The sequence below is a fragment of the Tamandua tetradactyla genome, chromosome 21 (assembly GCF_023851605.1).
Source record: "Tamandua tetradactyla isolate mTamTet1 chromosome 21, mTamTet1.pri, whole genome shotgun sequence".
Taxonomy (NCBI): Eukaryota; Metazoa; Chordata; class Mammalia; order Pilosa; family Myrmecophagidae; genus Tamandua; species Tamandua tetradactyla.
In genome coordinates this window covers 50,976,494-50,996,212 of record NC_135347.1, presented here as the reverse complement: position 1 = coordinate 50,996,212, position 19,719 = coordinate 50,976,494, and the positions used below count along the sequence as shown (strand labels likewise).

Genomic DNA, 19,719 nt, shown 5'->3' with positions numbered 1-19,719 from the left:
TTTTTAATTACATATTTTACAAGTCAAAAAAAAGAAGAAGAACTTGGCCTTTTCTGGTGCATATAATAGCTTCAACCCAGTACACATGGCAATGCACATGGCAGCATCTTCTCCTTTCTCTTCTGATCTCCATTAAATTCCAACTTCTGGCTGCTCCCTGTGGCTTCTCCTTTTGTGTCTAATTTCCTTTGCTTTATAAGCCATATTTGATTAAGGCCCACCTTTATTCAGTTTGCACATACCTTAATTAATAACATCTCCAAAGATCCTATTTACAAATAACTGTATACCCAGAGGACCAGGGGTTGAGACCTGAACATGCCTTTTGTGAGGGTCAAGTTTCAATCCCCACAGGGAGTAACATTTCCACAGAGGGTAACTGTCACACTGAAGAATGGGGATAGAAAGAGTTGAGGACCATGACATCTAAGCATAGGGTATGGTCTCCTAATGGAAAACAATAAGGTTTATGTGCCACAACAGCCAACACTTAATGAATGTGAAACCAAAGCTAAGAAGTAGTGTGGATGATTGAAATCCAAAAACATAATTTTAATCATTACTTTTAACTTTTCCCACTGAATCTACAGCTGTTAAGTGAAGACTATCTCAGTGAAACTTCTAGTTGAAAAGACTTTAAAGATCATCCAATAAAAGGAATCTCTTATATTAAATCTCTGATCAACATCTATCCTCTCTGCTTACTTCCACAAATGGTAGCTCATGTCTTCCTAGGATCGACCTTTAATTGGTGGACAACTCTAATAGCTAAGAGAGAGTTGAAATCTTTTTTGCAACTTCAGTTTTCTGGTCCTGGTTTATCTAGAAGAATCTGGATTGTCATTGATTGCATCAGTATTTAAGGCCAGCTGTAAAATCTGAACTGATTTTTTTCACCCCTAGGTTAAACAACACCAATTCTTTCACCCACTTAAAAAATTTTTTCTAGATTCTTTATCATTCTTTTTTTATCTTCATAGGTGTATATTTACTTTAAAATACGGTAATCTAAAATTAGAAACACTACTTCAAATTTCATTTACCATTGCTAGTATAGTAGTAGATGCTGATAAATCTTTTAATAATAAAATCTTAAAGTCATAGCTGGATTAGAAGTCCCAACAAACTTGGATTATTTTAAGTTTGTAACTAACTAAAATGGTCATCCTAATCTTATACAATCAATTTTTAAAACTGAATGTAGGGTAGTCATGATTCTCAATGTTTGGCTGTTTGGTTTGGATCCAGTGTTCCAGCTAGGTGAGGTTTTTTAAAATTGTTTATGTAGTTATTTGTTGTTATTCATTCCAGTTTCTCCTTATCTACTCCACTTTCATGAACTATAGACTTTCAAAAAAATACCCAATGAGACAGAGCCTCACTTTGGAAAGGCCAATGGGAGTTTTGGTGATTTGACCATGGTCCTTCATTTAGCCCTCTCATCTTGGAGACTTTGAAATGTGATCTGGATTTGTCTCTGGAATACTGACTCTAAATAAGGTTATGTTAACTCAAATACTAGTTTATTATGAATTAATAACTTCCAATTGGACTGTACCTTCTCATCACTGTGATAAGTCCAGTCTCTCCTCTAAGCAAGTTATATGCAAAGAAGCAAATTATTAGAAGGTTGCATAGTGAGGATTTAATCAGAATAGGATAAATAGTTTTATCCTTTGACATTTTACAAGGTTCATTTACTGGATGCCTGGTGGATACATCTTGATCAAAGAATATGCCAGACAGGTGCTCACCACCTTCCCTGAGCACTGCTTGGATAGTGTACTGTCACCACCGTCTCAGGAACTTGGGTTGTCCTGTTTCTGCCAAAATATTACTTCTGCCATGATTCAATATTAGATTTACTCTTTGGAAATCCTAGCCACAAATAACTAAGAATGTTAACTGTAAAACTTATTAATGAAGTGCCATTATACCTTTAAATATAACTTAAAACATACATATAAATGTATTCATATATATTTATATACACATACCTGATTCCCGGTTGTAGACATCTGTGTCTCACCATTAGCATCCCAGTTATATCTACCACTTAATGGGGTGAGAAGTCCCAAGAGATGGCTTTACAAACAAGTTCAAATAACCTCAGTCCACAGGAAGTTCTTAGGATTGCTAACAGGTTCAAAATTCTTCCAGTTATGGCCATTAACTTTTTAATCCCATTAAATATTTTGGTCATGTTAAGATGAGAATAGCAAAGTTATTTCTTAGTTTTCTATTTACATATGTGTAAATATGTTTAAATTACATATGTGGAACAATTTCTCCTGAAATTATGTTGAAGTATTTATCATTAGTATTTAAGAGATAAACAAAAATAAGTTACAACAAAATGACATTTAAAGTCTTTATTAATACTATTTTGTTTTTTAATTAAACTCTATACATATTCTTCCAAATATAACCTTACAACTTAAAACCAAACACATTTCTCAATATTAAAACTTACAAAGAGTTTAACTACAGATACATCAGGTACAATTCTAAATTAACATTCTTTAATACATTATATGGAAAAGGCTGCAATTATTAATAAAAGCCTAAATAAATTAAATAATTACTAGGTACATTACAACTTGCTTATATCAAATTACAAAGAAAGCCAGGAAGTCATTTCTTAGGATCTCCTCTACTGATAGAAAGCAAAGAAATAAAGCTGATTATGACAATCATCAAATTGACACTTAGGTTTTGTATAGTTTTACTTATTCTTTGTTGTTAAATTGCTAGATTGAAATAAGGATTCTTTGTATAAATACGATATTTTGAAATCATATAGGTATTATAGTCATTTTATAATGTCTTATAATAGTACTAGAGTATTCATTTGTTTTTAGAAATAATTCAAAGGTCCTAAAATACTAGACGATTGGAATGTCACATCAAGGTATTCTTCTATGTTCTTATTTATAGATTGTCTAATCATAAGTTATCAGAAATAAGATATTAATATTAGAGGAATATTTAGTACATTTTGTGATGAAGTTTCTACTGGCTTTCTTAATTTTAGCTAACCTAAGTTTAATAATCAGTTTTTCTTTTTTTAAACTACTCAAGCATTTAGTTTCTATTTATGATAAATTACAAACTTTTATTTGCGATTGCCCTTGGACAGATAAGAATTCTTTAAGTAAGGAGGAATGCCTTTTAACTTTTGTGTTATCATGTCACTGGAAACTAGTGAGTAGGCTTCCACAAATAATTATAGGAATTAATAACATTGTACATAAGTTTGGCAACAAAACCAGGCAAAAACACAGCACACAAAGACAGTGGAACTCAGCACATAGATTTTTATAGCTTGTAAAACTCTTGACTGGCCAGTTTTATATTGATTAAGCTGACATGAATATTAATTGTCCATTCTTTTATAAGAAGTTGTCCATTTTTAAATTTTAGTTAGATTTTCACCTACCTGCAGTCAGCAATTTTTAAGAACGAACTTAATGTTTCTCTGTAGCTTAGGTTTCTTGATCATAGAACACTGTACAGCTGTGTTTTTTTTATGCTTTTAGCATCATGGAAAATTAAAATCCTATTTATTAATTTGAAATGTTAAGGTATTTCTTGATTTACACACAATTTTTCCTAAAAAAATATTTGGCAAATCTAAAAAATTAAAAAAAAAACTATCTCTAACATATGTGGCCTACTTTCTTTGCTGTTTTGATTAAATGAAAACTTCGATCTAAATATAGGAAGTTTTGAGAAAATATCCCTCATTTTGTTTGAGAGTATTCCCTTAGCAGAAACCATAAATTATTTGTGTATCTGCGGTGTCTAATACAACACACAGCATATTTTGAGCTACCTAGCAATTATTGCCTAATCACGAGATTTAAAAGAATGAACTTCAAAGATTTCTTCTCTAGTTCTGTATTTCTCCAACATAGACTTTTGAAGAAAATGCTTCCTAGCTATCTCTTAAAAATTTACTAATTGCTTAATTTGTTCCGTTTGTAATGACTGTCTCCTTAACAACATTTTTTTACTTTTGAATTCTTTAGGGAAAGTAGGAACTGTTGGCATCAGCATCTTTTGACCACAAGAAAAAAGACTGGAAATCTTGTTGTTGACATTGATATCTGAGATGGGAGGGTGGGGATTTACATTTAAGGGTGGCAGAAATCCTGGTCTGCTTTGGGTAACACTGTGATCTAAAGGGAAAGCTCCGGAACCCCGTCTTTCTAAAACTGCATGATTTCTCCTGCTCAGGGGACCTGGGGGCATATTCTCCAACAATTCTTTGGACCCTGACAACAAAGAAGGAGATGGCGAAAGGATCTTTTTCTTTCCTGTAAGTGCTTTGCCATCTTCTAAAGTTGTAGGCATAAGACCAGCTGAGAGCTGGGAATCAGAACTGTAGTGATTTGCTCCTGAGTTTCTTTTTTGAACTATACTTTTTAAGGTGGAAGCAAATATTGTCTGGTTAGACTCTGGGTCTTGGCCAACAGGGTTTTCAATGCAATGCTGATTTCCTTCTGCAAAAAATGACTGGTAATTTATTTCATCATATGACATCTTTCTTGAGCTGGCTTGATCAAAGGCTCTTAACAAATGTGCAGTATCTTTTACGTCAATGCTTTGGTGCCTAGTGATGAATCTCTTGGAAAGGGCCAGTCCGTTGGTCTTGTAGGACAATTCTTCCTCTGGAGAAATATCCTGCAGCTCCTCCTGCAGGGAGGCTACTCTGTTCTGGGACATTAATAAGGCGTTACTCTTGACCCAGGGTGGAGCCTGGGGAAGCGTGGGCCCATGAGATGCCAGGGCAGGCTTCCTCACCGGGGAGCCTGGTTCCCGGGGGTCATCACTGCTTCCTGAGGACTCCAGATCTCTAAAGCCAAAAAGAGTCATTTCAGTTTCAGAAGAAGGTGGAAGTGGCGATGAGCCCGTGTTTATGTCTATTTCCGAAGGGGTTGCACAGGTGGCTGGGGAATGACCCCCGCCTATTTCTGCAGGAGGCACATTTAAGTACTGTTTGGTAGTGTGTCTCCCAGAGGGTGATTTTGCAGTTGTTATGATGATGACCTCTTTCCCCTTTGCCTTGCAAAAACTAAGCAGAACTTTCAGGGTCTCTCTATCTTCTGAATTGATCGCATAGACAAGGGCTGAGTAACTAGAATGGTCTTGCAAGGTAAGGTCAGCCCCGCTCTTCAGAAGCAAAGAAACAACCTCAGGACCGGCTTTCTCTAAGCAAGCGTGCATCAGGGCGGTTTTCCCAGATTTGTCCTGTATGTTGGGATCAGCATTGTTTTCTAACAGGTATTTAACCATTTTGGCTTTACTAACACTCTGATGATCAATGTGTCTGGTCTTGCAGGCGATCATTAAAGGCGTCTCCCCCCGGTCATTGCTCTCGTTAATGTAGGCGCCGCCCTCCAACAGGAGCCTCGTGAGGCGCAGCCGGCTGAGATGGACAGCTTTGATCAGGGAATTTCCATCCCTTGAAATTTCTACACCTTCATCCATCTTCAGAAGCCAGAGAGCAACCCCTGTTTACCAAAGAAGATAAGATTAAATGATTAGCCAGATCAGTGCCCCAATTTATATTTGTTGTATATAATGTATAAAATATATTTTAAAAATATTATATATATTTCTGAAATACACATAGTGGAAGAGGACCTTTAGGGATCTGCAAACTAAAATTTATTTTCAAAGTGTTCATGGAATATTTGAAATAGAACAGGAACATAATAGTTTTAAAATTTATTTTTAAAACAAAAATATTGTTTCATTTATTTAAATATTTGGGATTCAAATTCCTTTGAGCAGGTAATTCCATTAGGTGACAAGAATTATGTTTTCACCTTGGGCTGAGGAAAATTTTGTCTTTTAGCACCTCGTAGAATGGGGAGAAAAATCAGATGGAAATTTATGTAATGTTTTAATCTAATTTAGTAGTTTTTAGAAAGAAAAAAGTATTCTTTACTTATTTACTTTTAAAGTTAGGAATATGGGCCATGAATTTATTTGATAAGTGTAACAAGTAATAAAAAAGATGACTTCTTTAAAAGAGAGAAACGATGAAGAGAGCAGAAAGTGAAGAAAAAGGGAATGAGACTGCACACAGAAATTAATTCAACTGTTAAACCTCTATAAGCTCCTAACATGTGCCAGACACTGAGCTACAAAGATGCATGCCTAACTTTTTTTTTTTTTACATGGGCAGGCACCGGGAATCGAACCCAGATCCTCTGGCATCGCAGGCAAGCGTTCCTGCCTGCTACCGTGGCCTGCCTGCATGCCTGACTTTTGAGGAACTCACCTAGTAATTGGAAGAGATACTATATAAACAGCTGGGTACATACAGAAGCATTTACTAGTAAAAGTCAGGAGAACACAGTGGCTTTAATAGTTTGCCAACCAAGGGGGCTTTCGTGAGACAAGCATTTGAGCTGGATCTTGAAGAGTTTGATAGGCAAAAGGGGAAAGAAAAAGTTGAGCATAATCCTGGTGCAAAAACCTAGAGGCCTAAAATAGTTATTTACAAATCAGATTCTATTTCTATTGATATAACCAAAATTTAGGAAAACATTTTAGCAGATGGTTATAGACTGAACACACACACACACACCAAATTTTGCTCCTTCTTGAAAACCCACTAAAACTAAACAATTATTTGAAACACTTAAACTCACCAAGATAGTGGGAGAAGGAGAGAAGGTGACAGCAGCAACATTTTAGAAGTTGTAATGCAGATGGATCAGTGATAACTGGCTCAGCCAACCTGAGAAAGCCATGTTTAAGCCAGCAGTGGTAAAAGTGAGAAATAATCCAATATACATAACAGAATCCTCACAAGAGGCGTCAGCAGGAAGCTCTAGAACTGGGGGTGAAGAGCTAAAATAAACTGGCAGCTAAAATAAGGAGAACTAGATGAAGAGCTATTAGAGGAAGCAGCTAGGTCCCTAAATCCTTGCTACCTCTTTCCCTTTTGCCTTGAACTTTCTGCTACTCAGCGGGTGATCACACCTTGGACTTTCAGTATCAGTATCAACGTGGAAGCTTGTTAGACTTGCAGAATCTCAGGCTCCATCCCAGACCTACTGAATCAGAGCCTACATTTTTACCAAGTTCCCAGGTGGTTAGCATGTACATTCAAGTCTGAGAAGCACTGCCTCAGGTCATTCCTCCATTTCAAGCCACTAGGCGACTACCCTTCTCCCATCCAGGAGGTGTCCAGAGGTTTATTCTCTGGAAATGGTGAAATGGAGTGTCTGGACTGGGAAATACCACACATATATAAGAACAAGAAAACGGACAGCACGTGACCTCATGCTTACTGCCCAGCACGTGAAGCGACGCGAAGACCTCTTTCTCCTCTTGGCTCTCAGAAAGCAGCCATACTGTGATCCTTCAGGCAAATATTGTTATGCTCTTCCCTCACGAATCTGTTCTGCCTAGGAGGAAATCTCTAAGAGTACTTGTCACAGGGATTCCCCAACATGTCCACCCAGACCTTACAGTGACACTTAAAGGTGACAAGTGTCACCCATGTACTCAAGGCTTTTTAATCCCAGCCCTTTAATCATGGGCAGATACCGATAAACAAGGCAAAACAAAAACTTTAAGCCTCTTACATGTAAGAAAAGAAAACAGAACAAATGGAAAAAAGCAACTTGGAGGAAATACATCATTTGAGAGAATGAAAATTTCAAAAACTCATCATCTTCAAAGGGTTAAGAGAAGATGCTGCAACCATGAAACAAGAATAAGATGCTATATATTTTTAAAAGGAATATTCAGAGACCAGGAAAAGACCCCACAAAGGAAAAAAGGCAATCAATCTATTTAGAGTTGGGGATATCAAGAGGATGTAAATGACCAAAAAAAAAAAAAGATAGAACATGGAAGAACACATAAGGTATCAGATCAGAGGTTAGAGATACCCAAAGAGGAGAGAAATCCCAAGGAAGATGGTGAAGGGAGATGCCAGGATGACAGGTGGGCATGGAACAGCCTCTTCAAATCATGCTGCCATCTTACCATCTTGTTAACCCCGGCTGATCCAAGATTTTATCTGTACTGGCTTTGTCCTGACCACATCTCTGCTCTCTCCTCTAGGCCTTGCATTGTGGGTCAGCCAGTGGCACCCTCCTCAGCCCTGCTCAACTGTCCTTCTTTGATCTGCTTTAAGACCCAGGAATAAATGGTGGTGAGCTTAGGAGGGGAACGACTGAGCAGCCCATTCCCTCTGGATATTCAGGGCTGATGTACACTACAACCCTACCAGAAACCTTGTACTGGTGGCCCCCATATTCCCCAGGACTCCCCCCAACCTTGCCCAGAAGGGGCTCTTGTGAACACTCAGGGATTCTGAGCCAGGTTAAGATGCAAACACTATTCTGCTTATCTTTCTCCTGAGAGCCTGCACTGAATACTGGCAATATTGACTTTTCTTCATTCACCTAATTTTGTGCTTGCTACCCAGTTTTTCAAAACTAAGAATTACTTTACTTAGAGATCATACATAGGTGGGAAACTTAAAAAAGAAAAAAAGAAAGCAAAAGGAATGATTAACACAAGAGTCAAGAGAATAATTACCTCTTGGTGGAAGTATGGGGAACAAGGCAACTCGGAGTGTCACACAGAGGCTTTTAAGGTTCAGGCAATGTTCTATTTCTTAGGTGGGTGGTGTGTATATGGGTGTCCATTTTATTTATTTTTTTAAACAGTATATATCTTACATGCTCTTCTGATGGATGCTACTCTTCTAATTTGTTATAAAATAGAACATGTATACAGAAAAGAGTACTATATATATATATATGACATGTTTCATAAACATTTATGAAGGGTCATGTTAGGTTTTACTTTTAATAACACAATTCAATTTTTGTGGTATTATCAATAGTATTTATGCCTAGACTTTCAGTGGGGTCTCAACCAGTAAATTCCTGAAAGGCAGCATTCAAAAGAATGTATTTGTTTGCCTCTACTTTAGTATCTTTCATGGAGCTAAGCAATGAGCAGTTACTCAGTATATAATAATGCATCAATATAATGAAAGCACGTGCCCTGATTTTATGTCACCAACCTCCAGGCAGTCTTTTAAAAAAATTATTCCAGAGCCAGACATACCTGCAGCCCAGGAATGTAACAGGGAGGAACTTGTCCACGGAAACCTTTGGAGTGCTTGACAGCCTGGGTTTCGATTCAGAGGTCAATTCTGAATGCAGAGCATCTGCAAAGAGCTCAGGTGAGACAGTGATCACAAAATAAGCTTTCTTTTAGCATCTTTCATCTACAAATGGGTTTAATATGGCAAATAAATTTAGAGCAATCCGCTGGAGCATAATATCATATATAGAAAGTATTTAGCAAGTGGAATCCAAGATCAGATACAATCTTAATCCTTAAAAAACCACCTTTGACAAAAGTAGCACTTAAGAAAAAGAAATTCAAAACAGAACAAGTTACTTGATACCAGATTTCAATATTACATCTTAACATGGTTTCTCATATTGGGGCCAATCTTGCTTTATTTTAAAAGGAAAATATCCTTTAAGATTTTTTTGTAAAGCTATTCAAAGAAAATCTTGCCTGTCCTCATGTCCTCATGTAGTGTCCTTTCTCCACAACACTAATCCTGCTCAGTTTCTGTTATAGCTTTTCTCTCACCATGGTTGGCATCAGGAGGTTCTGGACGAGGAAGGGGAGCTGGCAATGTGCTGCTAGCTGGCACACCTGAGGGGCAGTGGCCCCACTGCAGGCCCTGTGGGAAGAGGAGCGGGGGCTGAGGGCTGCAGGGCATCAGAGAAGCTGGGCAGTGGCACCAATTGGCTGCTCCGTCTCTCTGCCGTGTGGCCACAGACCGACCTCCCCGCTGAGTGCTGGAGGACTGGCTACCAAAACAATGCCACGAGGTTTCCTCTTCCGGTCACTAAGTCTTCCAAAGCCTACTGAATTGCTTACTCTTATGTTCACACTTAGTAGAGCAATTGTGAAAATCTATACATTAAATTACTTTTCAGAGAAAAACATTGTCAGATACTTTTTCCTCCAATGTGTTTGGTTTTTTAGTGCCTCATTTGTAATCAGGACCTTCTTGGATTAATCCCTTGTCTTTATGCCTAATTTCTACCCCTCAAACTCTTTCACCTGGGAGAAGCTCATCTATTTGCACATCGAATGCTGATATTAAAGTCTGGTTGATTTCCTTTTAATAGAAAGTAGTAAGCCCTGCCTTTAATGAAGGCAACTTCTCTTGCAGAGAATTATCCTAGTTCAGAAATGTTCTTTCCTTCTGCTTCCCGTGAAACACCCTGACGGAGCACCCAGGGTGCTGGGTGTCAAACCCTTTGTTACCTCTGGTTTAGAAATGACTCCCCACATCAGCTCTACTTTTCAAGTACGTAACAGTTCACCCGGGGGAAGTTCGGGGATCAGACAGGCCCTGACTTCAATTCTGCCTCCTCTCCTTCGGGCTGCATGACCCGTCAGGTCTCCTGGCTTCTCCGAGCCTTGGTCTCCTCATCTGGGGCACAACAATGAAAAACACACCCCAGGGGTCTGATCATGAAAGGGACAGTGTCTAGAAAAGTACTCCTGCTGTGCCTTCCTACTCACTGCATTCTCTATTTTTTTTTTTTGCTATTTTATTTCAGAATTTTAGCCTCTTTTTATGTGTATCATGTCTGTACCACAGCCTATTTAAATAACAGATCAAATATTGTAAGTGGTTTTTTTTAGGATCTGTAATGTTTTGTAAATATGAGAAATATGGAAAGAACATGACCTTTATTTAAAAATATATAATTTAAAATATTATATTTATAATTTAAAAATACTATAATTTCAACATTATTAGAAGATGTTAATTATTAAGCAACTGGATAAACTGCTCTTTATATTAAAATTAGAATGTCCTTAACATGACTTCTGATTCATGATGGCAAATTTACCATATTCTTTTAGTGCTTCTCTCTACTCCCAAGACTCCACTAAAATTACAGTTCAGTTATTAAAAAAGCAAAAACAAAAAAGACATATATTCTGAAGAACAAAGAAAATGGAACAGAGATATCATCAGTAAGCAATTTCCACCAAATTTTGGAAACAAGCAGGGATGATAGTGGCGTGGTAAGTGCCTGGTAAAGCAGAGGCTGCTGCTACGCCACCAAGAGGCAGAGGCTGAGGCCACAGGGGCCACAGGAGGTCGCAGTGAGGGACCCTGGCGGTAGGCGGGGAGGGGGGATCTGTGACTGTCATGTCTCTGCCTACTCCTCCCCCAGTGAAGCTCCCCAAGTAACAAGCCTTGCTCAGACTTTCTTCCCATCTGCCTCTCAGTCCTTCCTTCTTAAGTAGGGAGACAGCTTCACATCACCTCCATGTGAAGAAGATGCTAAAACAAACAGAACAAGAAACCCAGGAAACAGACAATGCAAAAAACAAAAGAAAACTTTAAAAAACAAAAAGTAATTTTCTTTGAGAGCAGAGAACTTGCATCAATAAAACAAGAATAGATACTATGAAAAGAACAGTGTTAGAGAATGAGAAAGAAATTTAACGATCTAGAGAAAGGTTGAAAAGGTAAAGTTCAAGCAGTTTGAAAGTAGAACAAAAAGGCAAAGAGATGGAAAATAGGGGGAAAGGCAACAATTTGAGGAGGTCCAGCATCAACATAATAGTGTTCTAGAAAAACAAAAGCAAGAAAATGGAAGAAATGGTGAAAGAAATAATAAAAAGAAACTTTCCCGGGGTTTAAGTGCTGATGGAGAGGACACTTGCAGCCTTCAGCTCGCTGAGTGAAGGGAGCCCACATGGAGCAGCAGCAGAGCAGTGGCCTCCTCCAAAGAGTTCCAATCCCAGTTACTGTGCATTGGGACCAGGAGATTTGAGATGGGGACGTTATCCTGGATTTTCTAGGTAGGCCCAATGTAACCACAACGGTCCCTAAGAGGAAAGCGGGGGCGTCAGTGAGAGGAGATGTGATCACAGAAGCAGAGTGAAGCAGGACCATGATCCAAGGAAAGCAGGCGACCTCTAGGAAGCTGGAAAAGGCAAGGAATGGATTCTCCCTAGAGCCTCCAGAAAGAATGCCACCCTGCCAGCACCTTGATTTTAGCCTGGTGAAACTGATTGCTTTTGCCCTCAGGAACTGTAAGAGAAGACATTTGTATTCTTTTAAGTCACTGTGGTAATCTGTTAGTGCAGCAATCGAAAACTAATAAACCAAGGCAAAGCAATGTAAAAATTTAAGATATCAGGGAGAAAAGCTTCCAAAAGGGAAAAAACAGGTCACATACAAAGGGATAGGAATCAATCAAACTGGCATCAGACTTCTCTAAAGCAACACTTTAATGCAAGAAATCATGGTGTGTTAGCTTCAAAATTCTAAATAAAATTATGTCCAACTGAGAATTCTGTACACAGCCAAATCGATAATTAAATATGAAGGTATGCTTTGGATGGACTATATGGTGTGTGACAATATCTCAATAAAAATGTTTTTAAAATGTGAAGGTACCTAAAGGACAAATACTGTATGGTCTCACTGATATGAACTGACATTAGTGAATAAACTTGGAATATGTCGTTGGTAACAGAGACCATCAGGAGATAGAAATAGGGTAAGATATTGGATAATTGGAGCTGAAGGGATACAGATTGTGCAACAGGACTGGATACAAAAACTCAGAAATGGACAGCACAATACTACCCAACTGTAATGTAAATATGTTAAAATACTGAATGAAGCTGCATGTGAGAATGATAAAGGGGGGAGGGGTGGGGACATAAATGAAATCAGAAAGAAACATAAATGTTAAAGATCGAGATGGTATAATCTAGGAATGCCTAGAGTGTATAATAATAGTGAAATGTACAATGTACAAATTTTAAAAATGTTTTTGCATGAGGAAGAACAAAGGAATGTCATTATTGCAGGGTGTTGAAAATAGATGATAATTAATACTTTAAAATGTCACCTTCTGTGTGAGACTAAAGCAAAAAATGTTTGTTACAAAATTTATATTTTGACTAGAGCATTTCCTAATATAACTCATGTAGATAGTTTGATTGAATGTCATAAGTACTTGGAATCTCAGGTAGGACATGAGATTTTGTTAGTTTGTCCAGAGTGATGCCCCGATGAATCCCAGAATGATTTTATCAGTGACTGGCAAAGTATTTGCAAGCCCCCTTCAGGGAATGGTGAGAGCGGGGAGAAGTTCAACTTTCCCAAGTTGAATTCTTGATATTCTCACAAGCAGTGTGGACAACCAAAGCTATAGGCTGAGCCCCCAGTCTTGGGGTTTGTTCATATGAAACTTAACCCCATAAAGGATAGGTCAAGTCTACTTAAAATTTAGGCCTAAGAGTCATCCCCAAGAGAGCCTCTTTTGTTGCTCAGATGTGGCCTCTCTCTCCAGCCAACATGACGAGCAGTCTCACCACCCTCCCCCTCTCTGTGTGGGACATGACTCCTAGGGGTGTGGACCTTCCTGGCAACGTGGGACAGAAATCCTGGAATGAGCTGAGACTCAGCATCAAGGGATTGAGAAAAACCCTAGAATGAGCTGAGACTTGGCATCAAGGGATTGAGAAAACCTTCTTGCCAAAGGGGGAAGAGTGAAATGAGACTAAGTGTCAGTGGCTGAGAGATTCCAAACGGAGTCAAGAGGTTATCCTGGAGGTTATTCTTATGCATTAAGTAGATATCACCTTGTTGTTCAAGATGAAGTGGAGAGGCTGGAGGGAACTGCCTGAAAATGTAGAGCTGTGTTCCAGTAGCCATGTTTCTTGATGATGACTGAACAATGATATAGCTTTCACAGTGAGACTCTGTGAATGTGAAAACCTTGTGTCTGATGCTCCTTTTAGCTACTATATCAACAGAAGAGTAGAACATATGGAATAAAAATAAATAATAGGGGGAACAAATGTTAAAATAAATTTAGTTTGAAATGCTAGTGGTAGATGAAGGCGAGGGGTAAGGCGTATGGTATGTATAATCTTTTTTTCCTCTGTTATCATTTTATTTCTTTTTCTGTTGTCTTTTTATTTCTTTTTCTAAATTGATGCAAATGTTCTAAGAAATGATGAATATGCAACTATGTGATGACATTAAGAATTACTGATTGTATATGTAGAATGGAATGATATCTAAATGTCTTGTTTGTTAATTTTTTTTAATTAATAAAAAAGTTTTAAAAAAATGTGAAGTACAATGAAGGTATTTTCAGACACACATGGACTAAAATAATTTACCCCCTATGCACCCTGTGATGGGAAGCAACTATATGCACTTCAGGCAGCAAGACTGAATGAGTAAGACGTGGGATCCAGGGAATGGGGTGAATGAAGTCGCAGGAATGACCATCATGCAGGAGGCCTAGAAAATCAGCAGGCAAACTGGAAGACAGAGGACCCTAGGACAGCATTTTCAGATATATCTGATATGTGTGAGTACCTAAAACAGAGACTCTGTCTTGTGTAATGCCGCATTGCTGGGAACTACTAGCACAGTGCCTGACACAAGTGGGCACATAATAGTGAATGCATGAACAAATAAATATGGAATATAATGTTGGTAGGCATTTGACCAAAATGATGACTGTGGAAGAAATCAAGGATAAATTCACAAAAATGAAGGAAACAAATAATCCCACTAATTACCTATAAGAGAGAAAACAGCAAGTTGCCTATGTCAGGAAATATAAACACAGCACATTATTTGACTCTACAGAGGACAATATTTTTGTGCTCATATTAAGTAAACACTGGCTTTACTAATTAAAATTTTATTAGTAATTAAAACTATGCCAGGATAATCAGACGACAGGAAGTGGGTGTTGTGAAAGAAAGCTACATCCTCACTGACCGTAACGGGAAGTCATTAAATAATATTTTAAATGGATAAATCATAAAATAGTAGAATAAGCATATTTTTCAGGAATCTGGAAGTAAATGCCAAAAAAAAGTTGTTAAAGGAGTTGAAAGAAGTAGCTTTTGAGAGTGGGATGGAGGTAGAGTGGGAAAGAATGGGGCCTGAGACTAGAGTTTCTCCTTATAAATCCAAAACATTTGCATCACTTTGGGAAAAAAAAGTCCTTTAAGCTCAAAATACCTTTCAAGATAAGATTTTTCACCTACCAGAGGATTATATTATGTGTTGGTTTCACTGTATTTGCAGGATTTGGTACACATAGAGCCCAATACATATTTCTAGAATGAATGAAGCCCAGAACTGCATCTTTTGCCCCCTTCCTTTTAAAGGAAACAGTTCCTTAACATTGAAATCCAGGGAGAAAATTGTCTCCATTTTACTAGTCCTTTGGTTCCAGTTCCTTCCCTCTGGCTTCTTGACAAAACTTCAACATCCATGCAGTAGCTTTTGAACCTGGGTAGAGGTGGTCAGATGAGGCTGAAAAATGGCAAGGAAATAATATTCATCCAGCTGTGATATATTAAAAAGAGGAGAAAATATGTGACTGGAGTCATGTTATTTGATAGTAACAAGACTTCAGAAGACACATATTCGTCAGGACTCAAGGCATAGAGGGAAAGGAGTAATGACAAGTACTAACAAGAAGAGAAGTTTGTACTATTATACTTATTATGAGCGTTTCTCAGCCTTGGCACTACTGACATTTTGGGTCAAATGGTCTTTTTTTTAAATTTATTTATTAATTAAAAAAATAAGAAACAAAATTAAACAATATACATAATCAGTAATTCACAATATCATCACCTAGTTGCATATTCATCATTTCTTAGAATATTTGCATTAATTCAGAAAAAGAAACAAAGACAATAGAAAAAGAAATAAAACAAACACAGGAAAGAAAAAAAAAAAAAGATTGTACCTATCGTACCCCTTACCCCTCGCCTTCATTGATCACCAGCATTTCAAACTAAATTTATTTTACCATCAAATGGTCTTTTGTTGTCAGAGCTGTGCTGGGCATTTAGCAGCACTGCAGGCTTCTACCCACTATAGGCCAGTAGCATCCCTTTCCCCAGTTGTGACAACCAAAAAGGTCTTTAGAGATTGTCAAATATCCCCTGGGGTGCAAAATCGTCCCACTGGTTCACACCAATGGACTAAATGTTTTACAGAGTTTGGTAAAATTTACATGAGGTCAAGCTCTCTGACATGCAAGTGAAAGATCTGGAACCATGGACAGCTATGGCAAAATTCCTGCTGAACAAATCAGAAAGTGAATGGAAAGAGAAATAACAAGTGTTGGATCTTGGAATTATGAGTCCCTATTAAAAATACCTGTCGATAAATGAAGCAATTCAAACCATAACTACATCTACCCCTCCTACCACCTACTCTAAATGGAAATGGAAAGTTACCTGAAAACATGATTCAAAATATCTTGCTTTGCTCTGGCTTTTCTCTCCCTGGATGAGTTTGCTGTCAACCAGCTGTCGGCTCCTACTGAAGAAAATCAAAGCTATTCAGAGTTACATAAACACCAATAATTTGTTTCTCATTCCCTTACACACATCTTTCCCATTTGGAGTCTAGTTTTTTAATTCCTTGCTAAGAAATCCCCACATTGTTCAGTTAATCGAATTTGACTGATTGTGATTTTGTCACCATGTCCAAAGTGGATGCTCGGCACAGCGACCCTGGGAGGGTCCGGGGGAGGATGGGACCCGCCCTCCAGGGAATGCTGGCGTCGTGCTCCACTCACATGCTCCTACCCCCATTTTGTGCAGAAGAGGAGACTGAGGCAGGAAAGGGGAAGGAACCCTCTTAAAGCCATTCCTCTTATCACCTGCACATCAGGACTTAGTTAGAAGCTTGTGTCCTTTATGTCGGTGTCTCCTTGCTTCCCAGATGACCAGCCTCCCACACAGGAGGCCGTTGTGAGTGCCTGGTTTGTGCGGCGGCTCACAGAGCAGTGCAGCATGGCTGACGTGCTTTACAATACATCTTGGAGATGACAGACGTGGCCTTTCCTGTGGCTTTTTCTCCACACCCCACCCCACCCACAGCTTTCTTTTTATTAGGAGAGAAGTTATTTTCCTTTGAGTCTCCTATTCTTCCACCAAATAGAATCCATGCTCCCTCCCATAAAGCAGTTGTCTGGTTATGGTAGGGGTGGGGGTAGAAATTTGGTCTGTAGCACCAAATTCAGCCCCTCACCTTTTCCCCAGACCCTGCCTGTGTGATCTCCCCAGGAGGACCAGAGAGTTTTCAGAGCAGGCAGCAGGGCGTGTGTGAGACCTGGGACTGCCTCTTTGCAAATTACTAAACCTTGTGAAGTCATCATACCTCTGGGCCTCAGTTTCCTCACCCCTGAAATGGGGATAATATCAACTTTGTCACAGACGATTGTAAGGATATAAAAAGATAGTTACCTAATACCGTGGCCACTTAGGAATTGAATAAATGCCAGTTTCTAAATATGCATCACCCAATACAGACACTGCATAGCTGTATTCCTCTGGGCTGGGAGAGTCTGACAATAGGTAGCCAAGTTCCCCACATAAACGGGTTCTCTGCCTTCTGTGGTCATAAGAATCATGTGGGAAGCTTGTAAGATCCTAGGAAAAATCCACTCCCAGACACTCAATAAGGGGTGCTTCCTATGCACACTTGGAGAAAATCTGCAGTAAAGTTCTCATTCCTCACTCTAGTCCCATTTCCTCTTTGCTATCAACCCTATCTCCAACTCACAGGGCTATCTCCATCTCTGCCTCCAGTGGTTTGATGCTCAACTCCCCTGCAGGAGCCAAGGGCAGAAACGGCTGGCACAATCTGGAGAGGGGTAAAACGAGTCCCCCAGGTCCCAGCCTTGAGTTAGAATGGGAAGGGACTGCAGACTTCCTGTTTGCCCTTCCCAAACAGATGTGGACATTCCAGAGCCTGGTGGGCAGCCGGAGGACAGGATGCTGAGGCCAGCTGTACCTGGCGGGAGGCAAGCCTGACTGTGAGAAGCAACATACGCGTCTCCTTCCCATGCAAGGAAAGTGGGAACGCCAGAGCAAAAGATCCATCTGAGATTGTCCCAGGAAGTGCAATGACTTGCCAGGAAAACTCTTCATCCCTGGCACGGGCTTGTAAGAAATATTTAGAAACTGCCCAAGGGGAGGTGTAGCTGGTAACATTTGCAGTGTTTTCCACACATACCCAAAATGGGTTGGATGCCTTCACCCAGCTTCTCCGGCCGTCTCCCCGTCCTCGAGGCACCTACATCCCCATCTCCTTCACTGGCCAAGCCCCCCTCCTCCAGACACACAGACACACAAACCCACACTTCCAAGTCTCCGGGAACCGAGGGGGACGAGATTCCCAAGCTGCTGAGGATCTGGCAGCGTCTCCACGGTCTCCACGGCTCCGGAGAACGAGCTCCTTTCCTCGGTGTTTTTCCGAGAGCGCGAGGTGCTGTCGGAGAAGGGCAGAGGAAGGTGACCGCGGAGACAGCGCGAGGGCACGCAGGGGCGGGGGCGCGTCTGCAGCCGGCGGGCCGCGGCCATCGCCCTTCACCACGGGGGTCTTACCCGGGGCTTCGGCCCGGCGCCCCCCACCCGGCCGCCCGCCCGGAGGACGCGGCCTGCCCTTTGGGAACGGCGCGCCGTGAGGTCCCGGCAGTGCCCCCACACCGGAGCAGGGCACCGCGGCAGCCCGGCCCTCTCGTCCCGGCGCCAGGGCTTCGCGCGCGGGAGAGGCGCGGGCTGCGGGGACCCGGCCGCGGCCGCCCGGCACTGTCTCCTCGCGTTTCCCCAGCCAGGGACTGCAAATGGCTCCGCCGCCCCCCGCCCGCCTCTCCGCCCGCCCCCCGCCCGCCTCTCCGCCCTCGGTCTGTGCCTCCCGCTGCCGAGCCGCCGGCGGCACCTGCGGAGAACCGCCCGGGTCAGCCCCTCGCCCGCGGGAGGCTGAGCGCGCGCCGCGCCCGCAAGACCCTCGCCCGGGCGCCCTCCCCACGCCCCCCGGCCGCCGGCGGCCCCCTCGGCTCACCCCGCGCGGGGAGGCCGCATCCCCCAGCCGCCAAGCCCGCGGCGAGAAAGGGCGAGGATGGCAGGAGGCGCGAGAGCGGGCTCGGGGGGAGCGCGCCCCGGGCGGGGAGGCGGGGAGCCCGCGGCGGCCCCTGCAGCTCGGTGGCCCCGGCGGCGCCGGCCGCTGCAGTGTCGGGGCGCGCGGGAGGGGCGGGCGCCGGGGCCTGGGCGCACCGGGCGGGGCGCACAGAGGCCATTTGGCCGCGGGCTCCGGAGCTCCGGCGCGGGTCCCCTCTTCCCGGCAGCCGCCCCGGAAAGCCAAAGTTTCCCCAAGTGCAGCGGCGGGGACGGCGCCGCACACTGACCTGGGACGGGCTGAAGAGTTGCCGGCGTTGCCCGAACCCTCCGCGGCGGCAGTCCCAGGTGCCGTCCGGGCCGGACTGGGGTCCCCGGCTGGCTCCTCGGCGGCTCGGGTCGCCGACCCCGATAGGTGCCGCCCCCTGTCCCCGCCCCGGCTAGGGGAGCGAGGCGGCCGGGCGGGCGGGCGGAGGGCGCGGAGCGGCGCGCGGGGGAGCCGGGCCGGGCCGCGCGCACCTCGCCAGACGCCCGGGCGGCGCGGCGCTTCCGCTGCGAGGTGGCGGCGGCGGCTGCGGCGGCGGCGGGGCCCCTCCCGGCCGGGGGGGCCAAAGTCTGGTCCCCGAAGCGCCGTCTTCTGTCCTCACGACACCCCCCACACCCACACTCAGGCCAAGGCTCCTTGGCCGCGGCGATGGGCCCGGGACAGTCTTCCCCGAA

At 42.1% G+C, this 19,719-nt stretch overlaps 1 protein-coding gene across 6 annotated transcripts; it reads right to left on the bottom strand.

Annotated features, from left to right (window-relative positions):
• Positions 1-2,411: 2,411 nt before the first annotated feature.
• Positions 2,412-19,411, bottom strand: ANKRD34B (ankyrin repeat domain 34B). 6 transcript variants are annotated; one of them, XM_077139299.1, is made up of 7 exons: positions 19,290-19,411; positions 18,244-18,373; positions 16,333-16,417; positions 15,124-15,394; positions 9,649-9,742; positions 9,109-9,221; positions 2,412-5,516 (listed from the first exon to the last, which is right to left on the bottom strand). In XM_077139299.1, the coding sequence occupies exon 7, from the start codon at positions 5,491-5,493 to the stop codon at positions 3,949-3,951; it is 1,545 nt and encodes a 514-aa protein (XP_076995414.1). In that variant the 5' UTR covers positions 5,494-5,516; positions 9,109-9,221; positions 9,649-9,742; positions 15,124-15,394; positions 16,333-16,417; positions 18,244-18,373; positions 19,290-19,411; the 3' UTR covers positions 2,412-3,948. The 6 variants fall into 6 exon arrangements, 4 of the variants coding, with proteins under 4 accessions (XP_076995414.1, XP_076995416.1, XP_076995417.1 ...); XM_077139301.1 differs by having other exon boundaries at positions 9,109-9,211; XM_077139302.1 differs by having other exon boundaries at positions 16,333-16,414.
• Between the last annotated feature and the right edge of the window lie 308 nt (positions 19,412-19,719).

What these genes read in the sequence shown, in the direction of transcription:
- ANKRD34B (XM_077139299.1), bottom strand. Translation starts at nt 5,493, where the DNA reads ATGGATGAAGGTGTAGAAATTTCAAGGGATGGAAATTCCCTGATCAAA.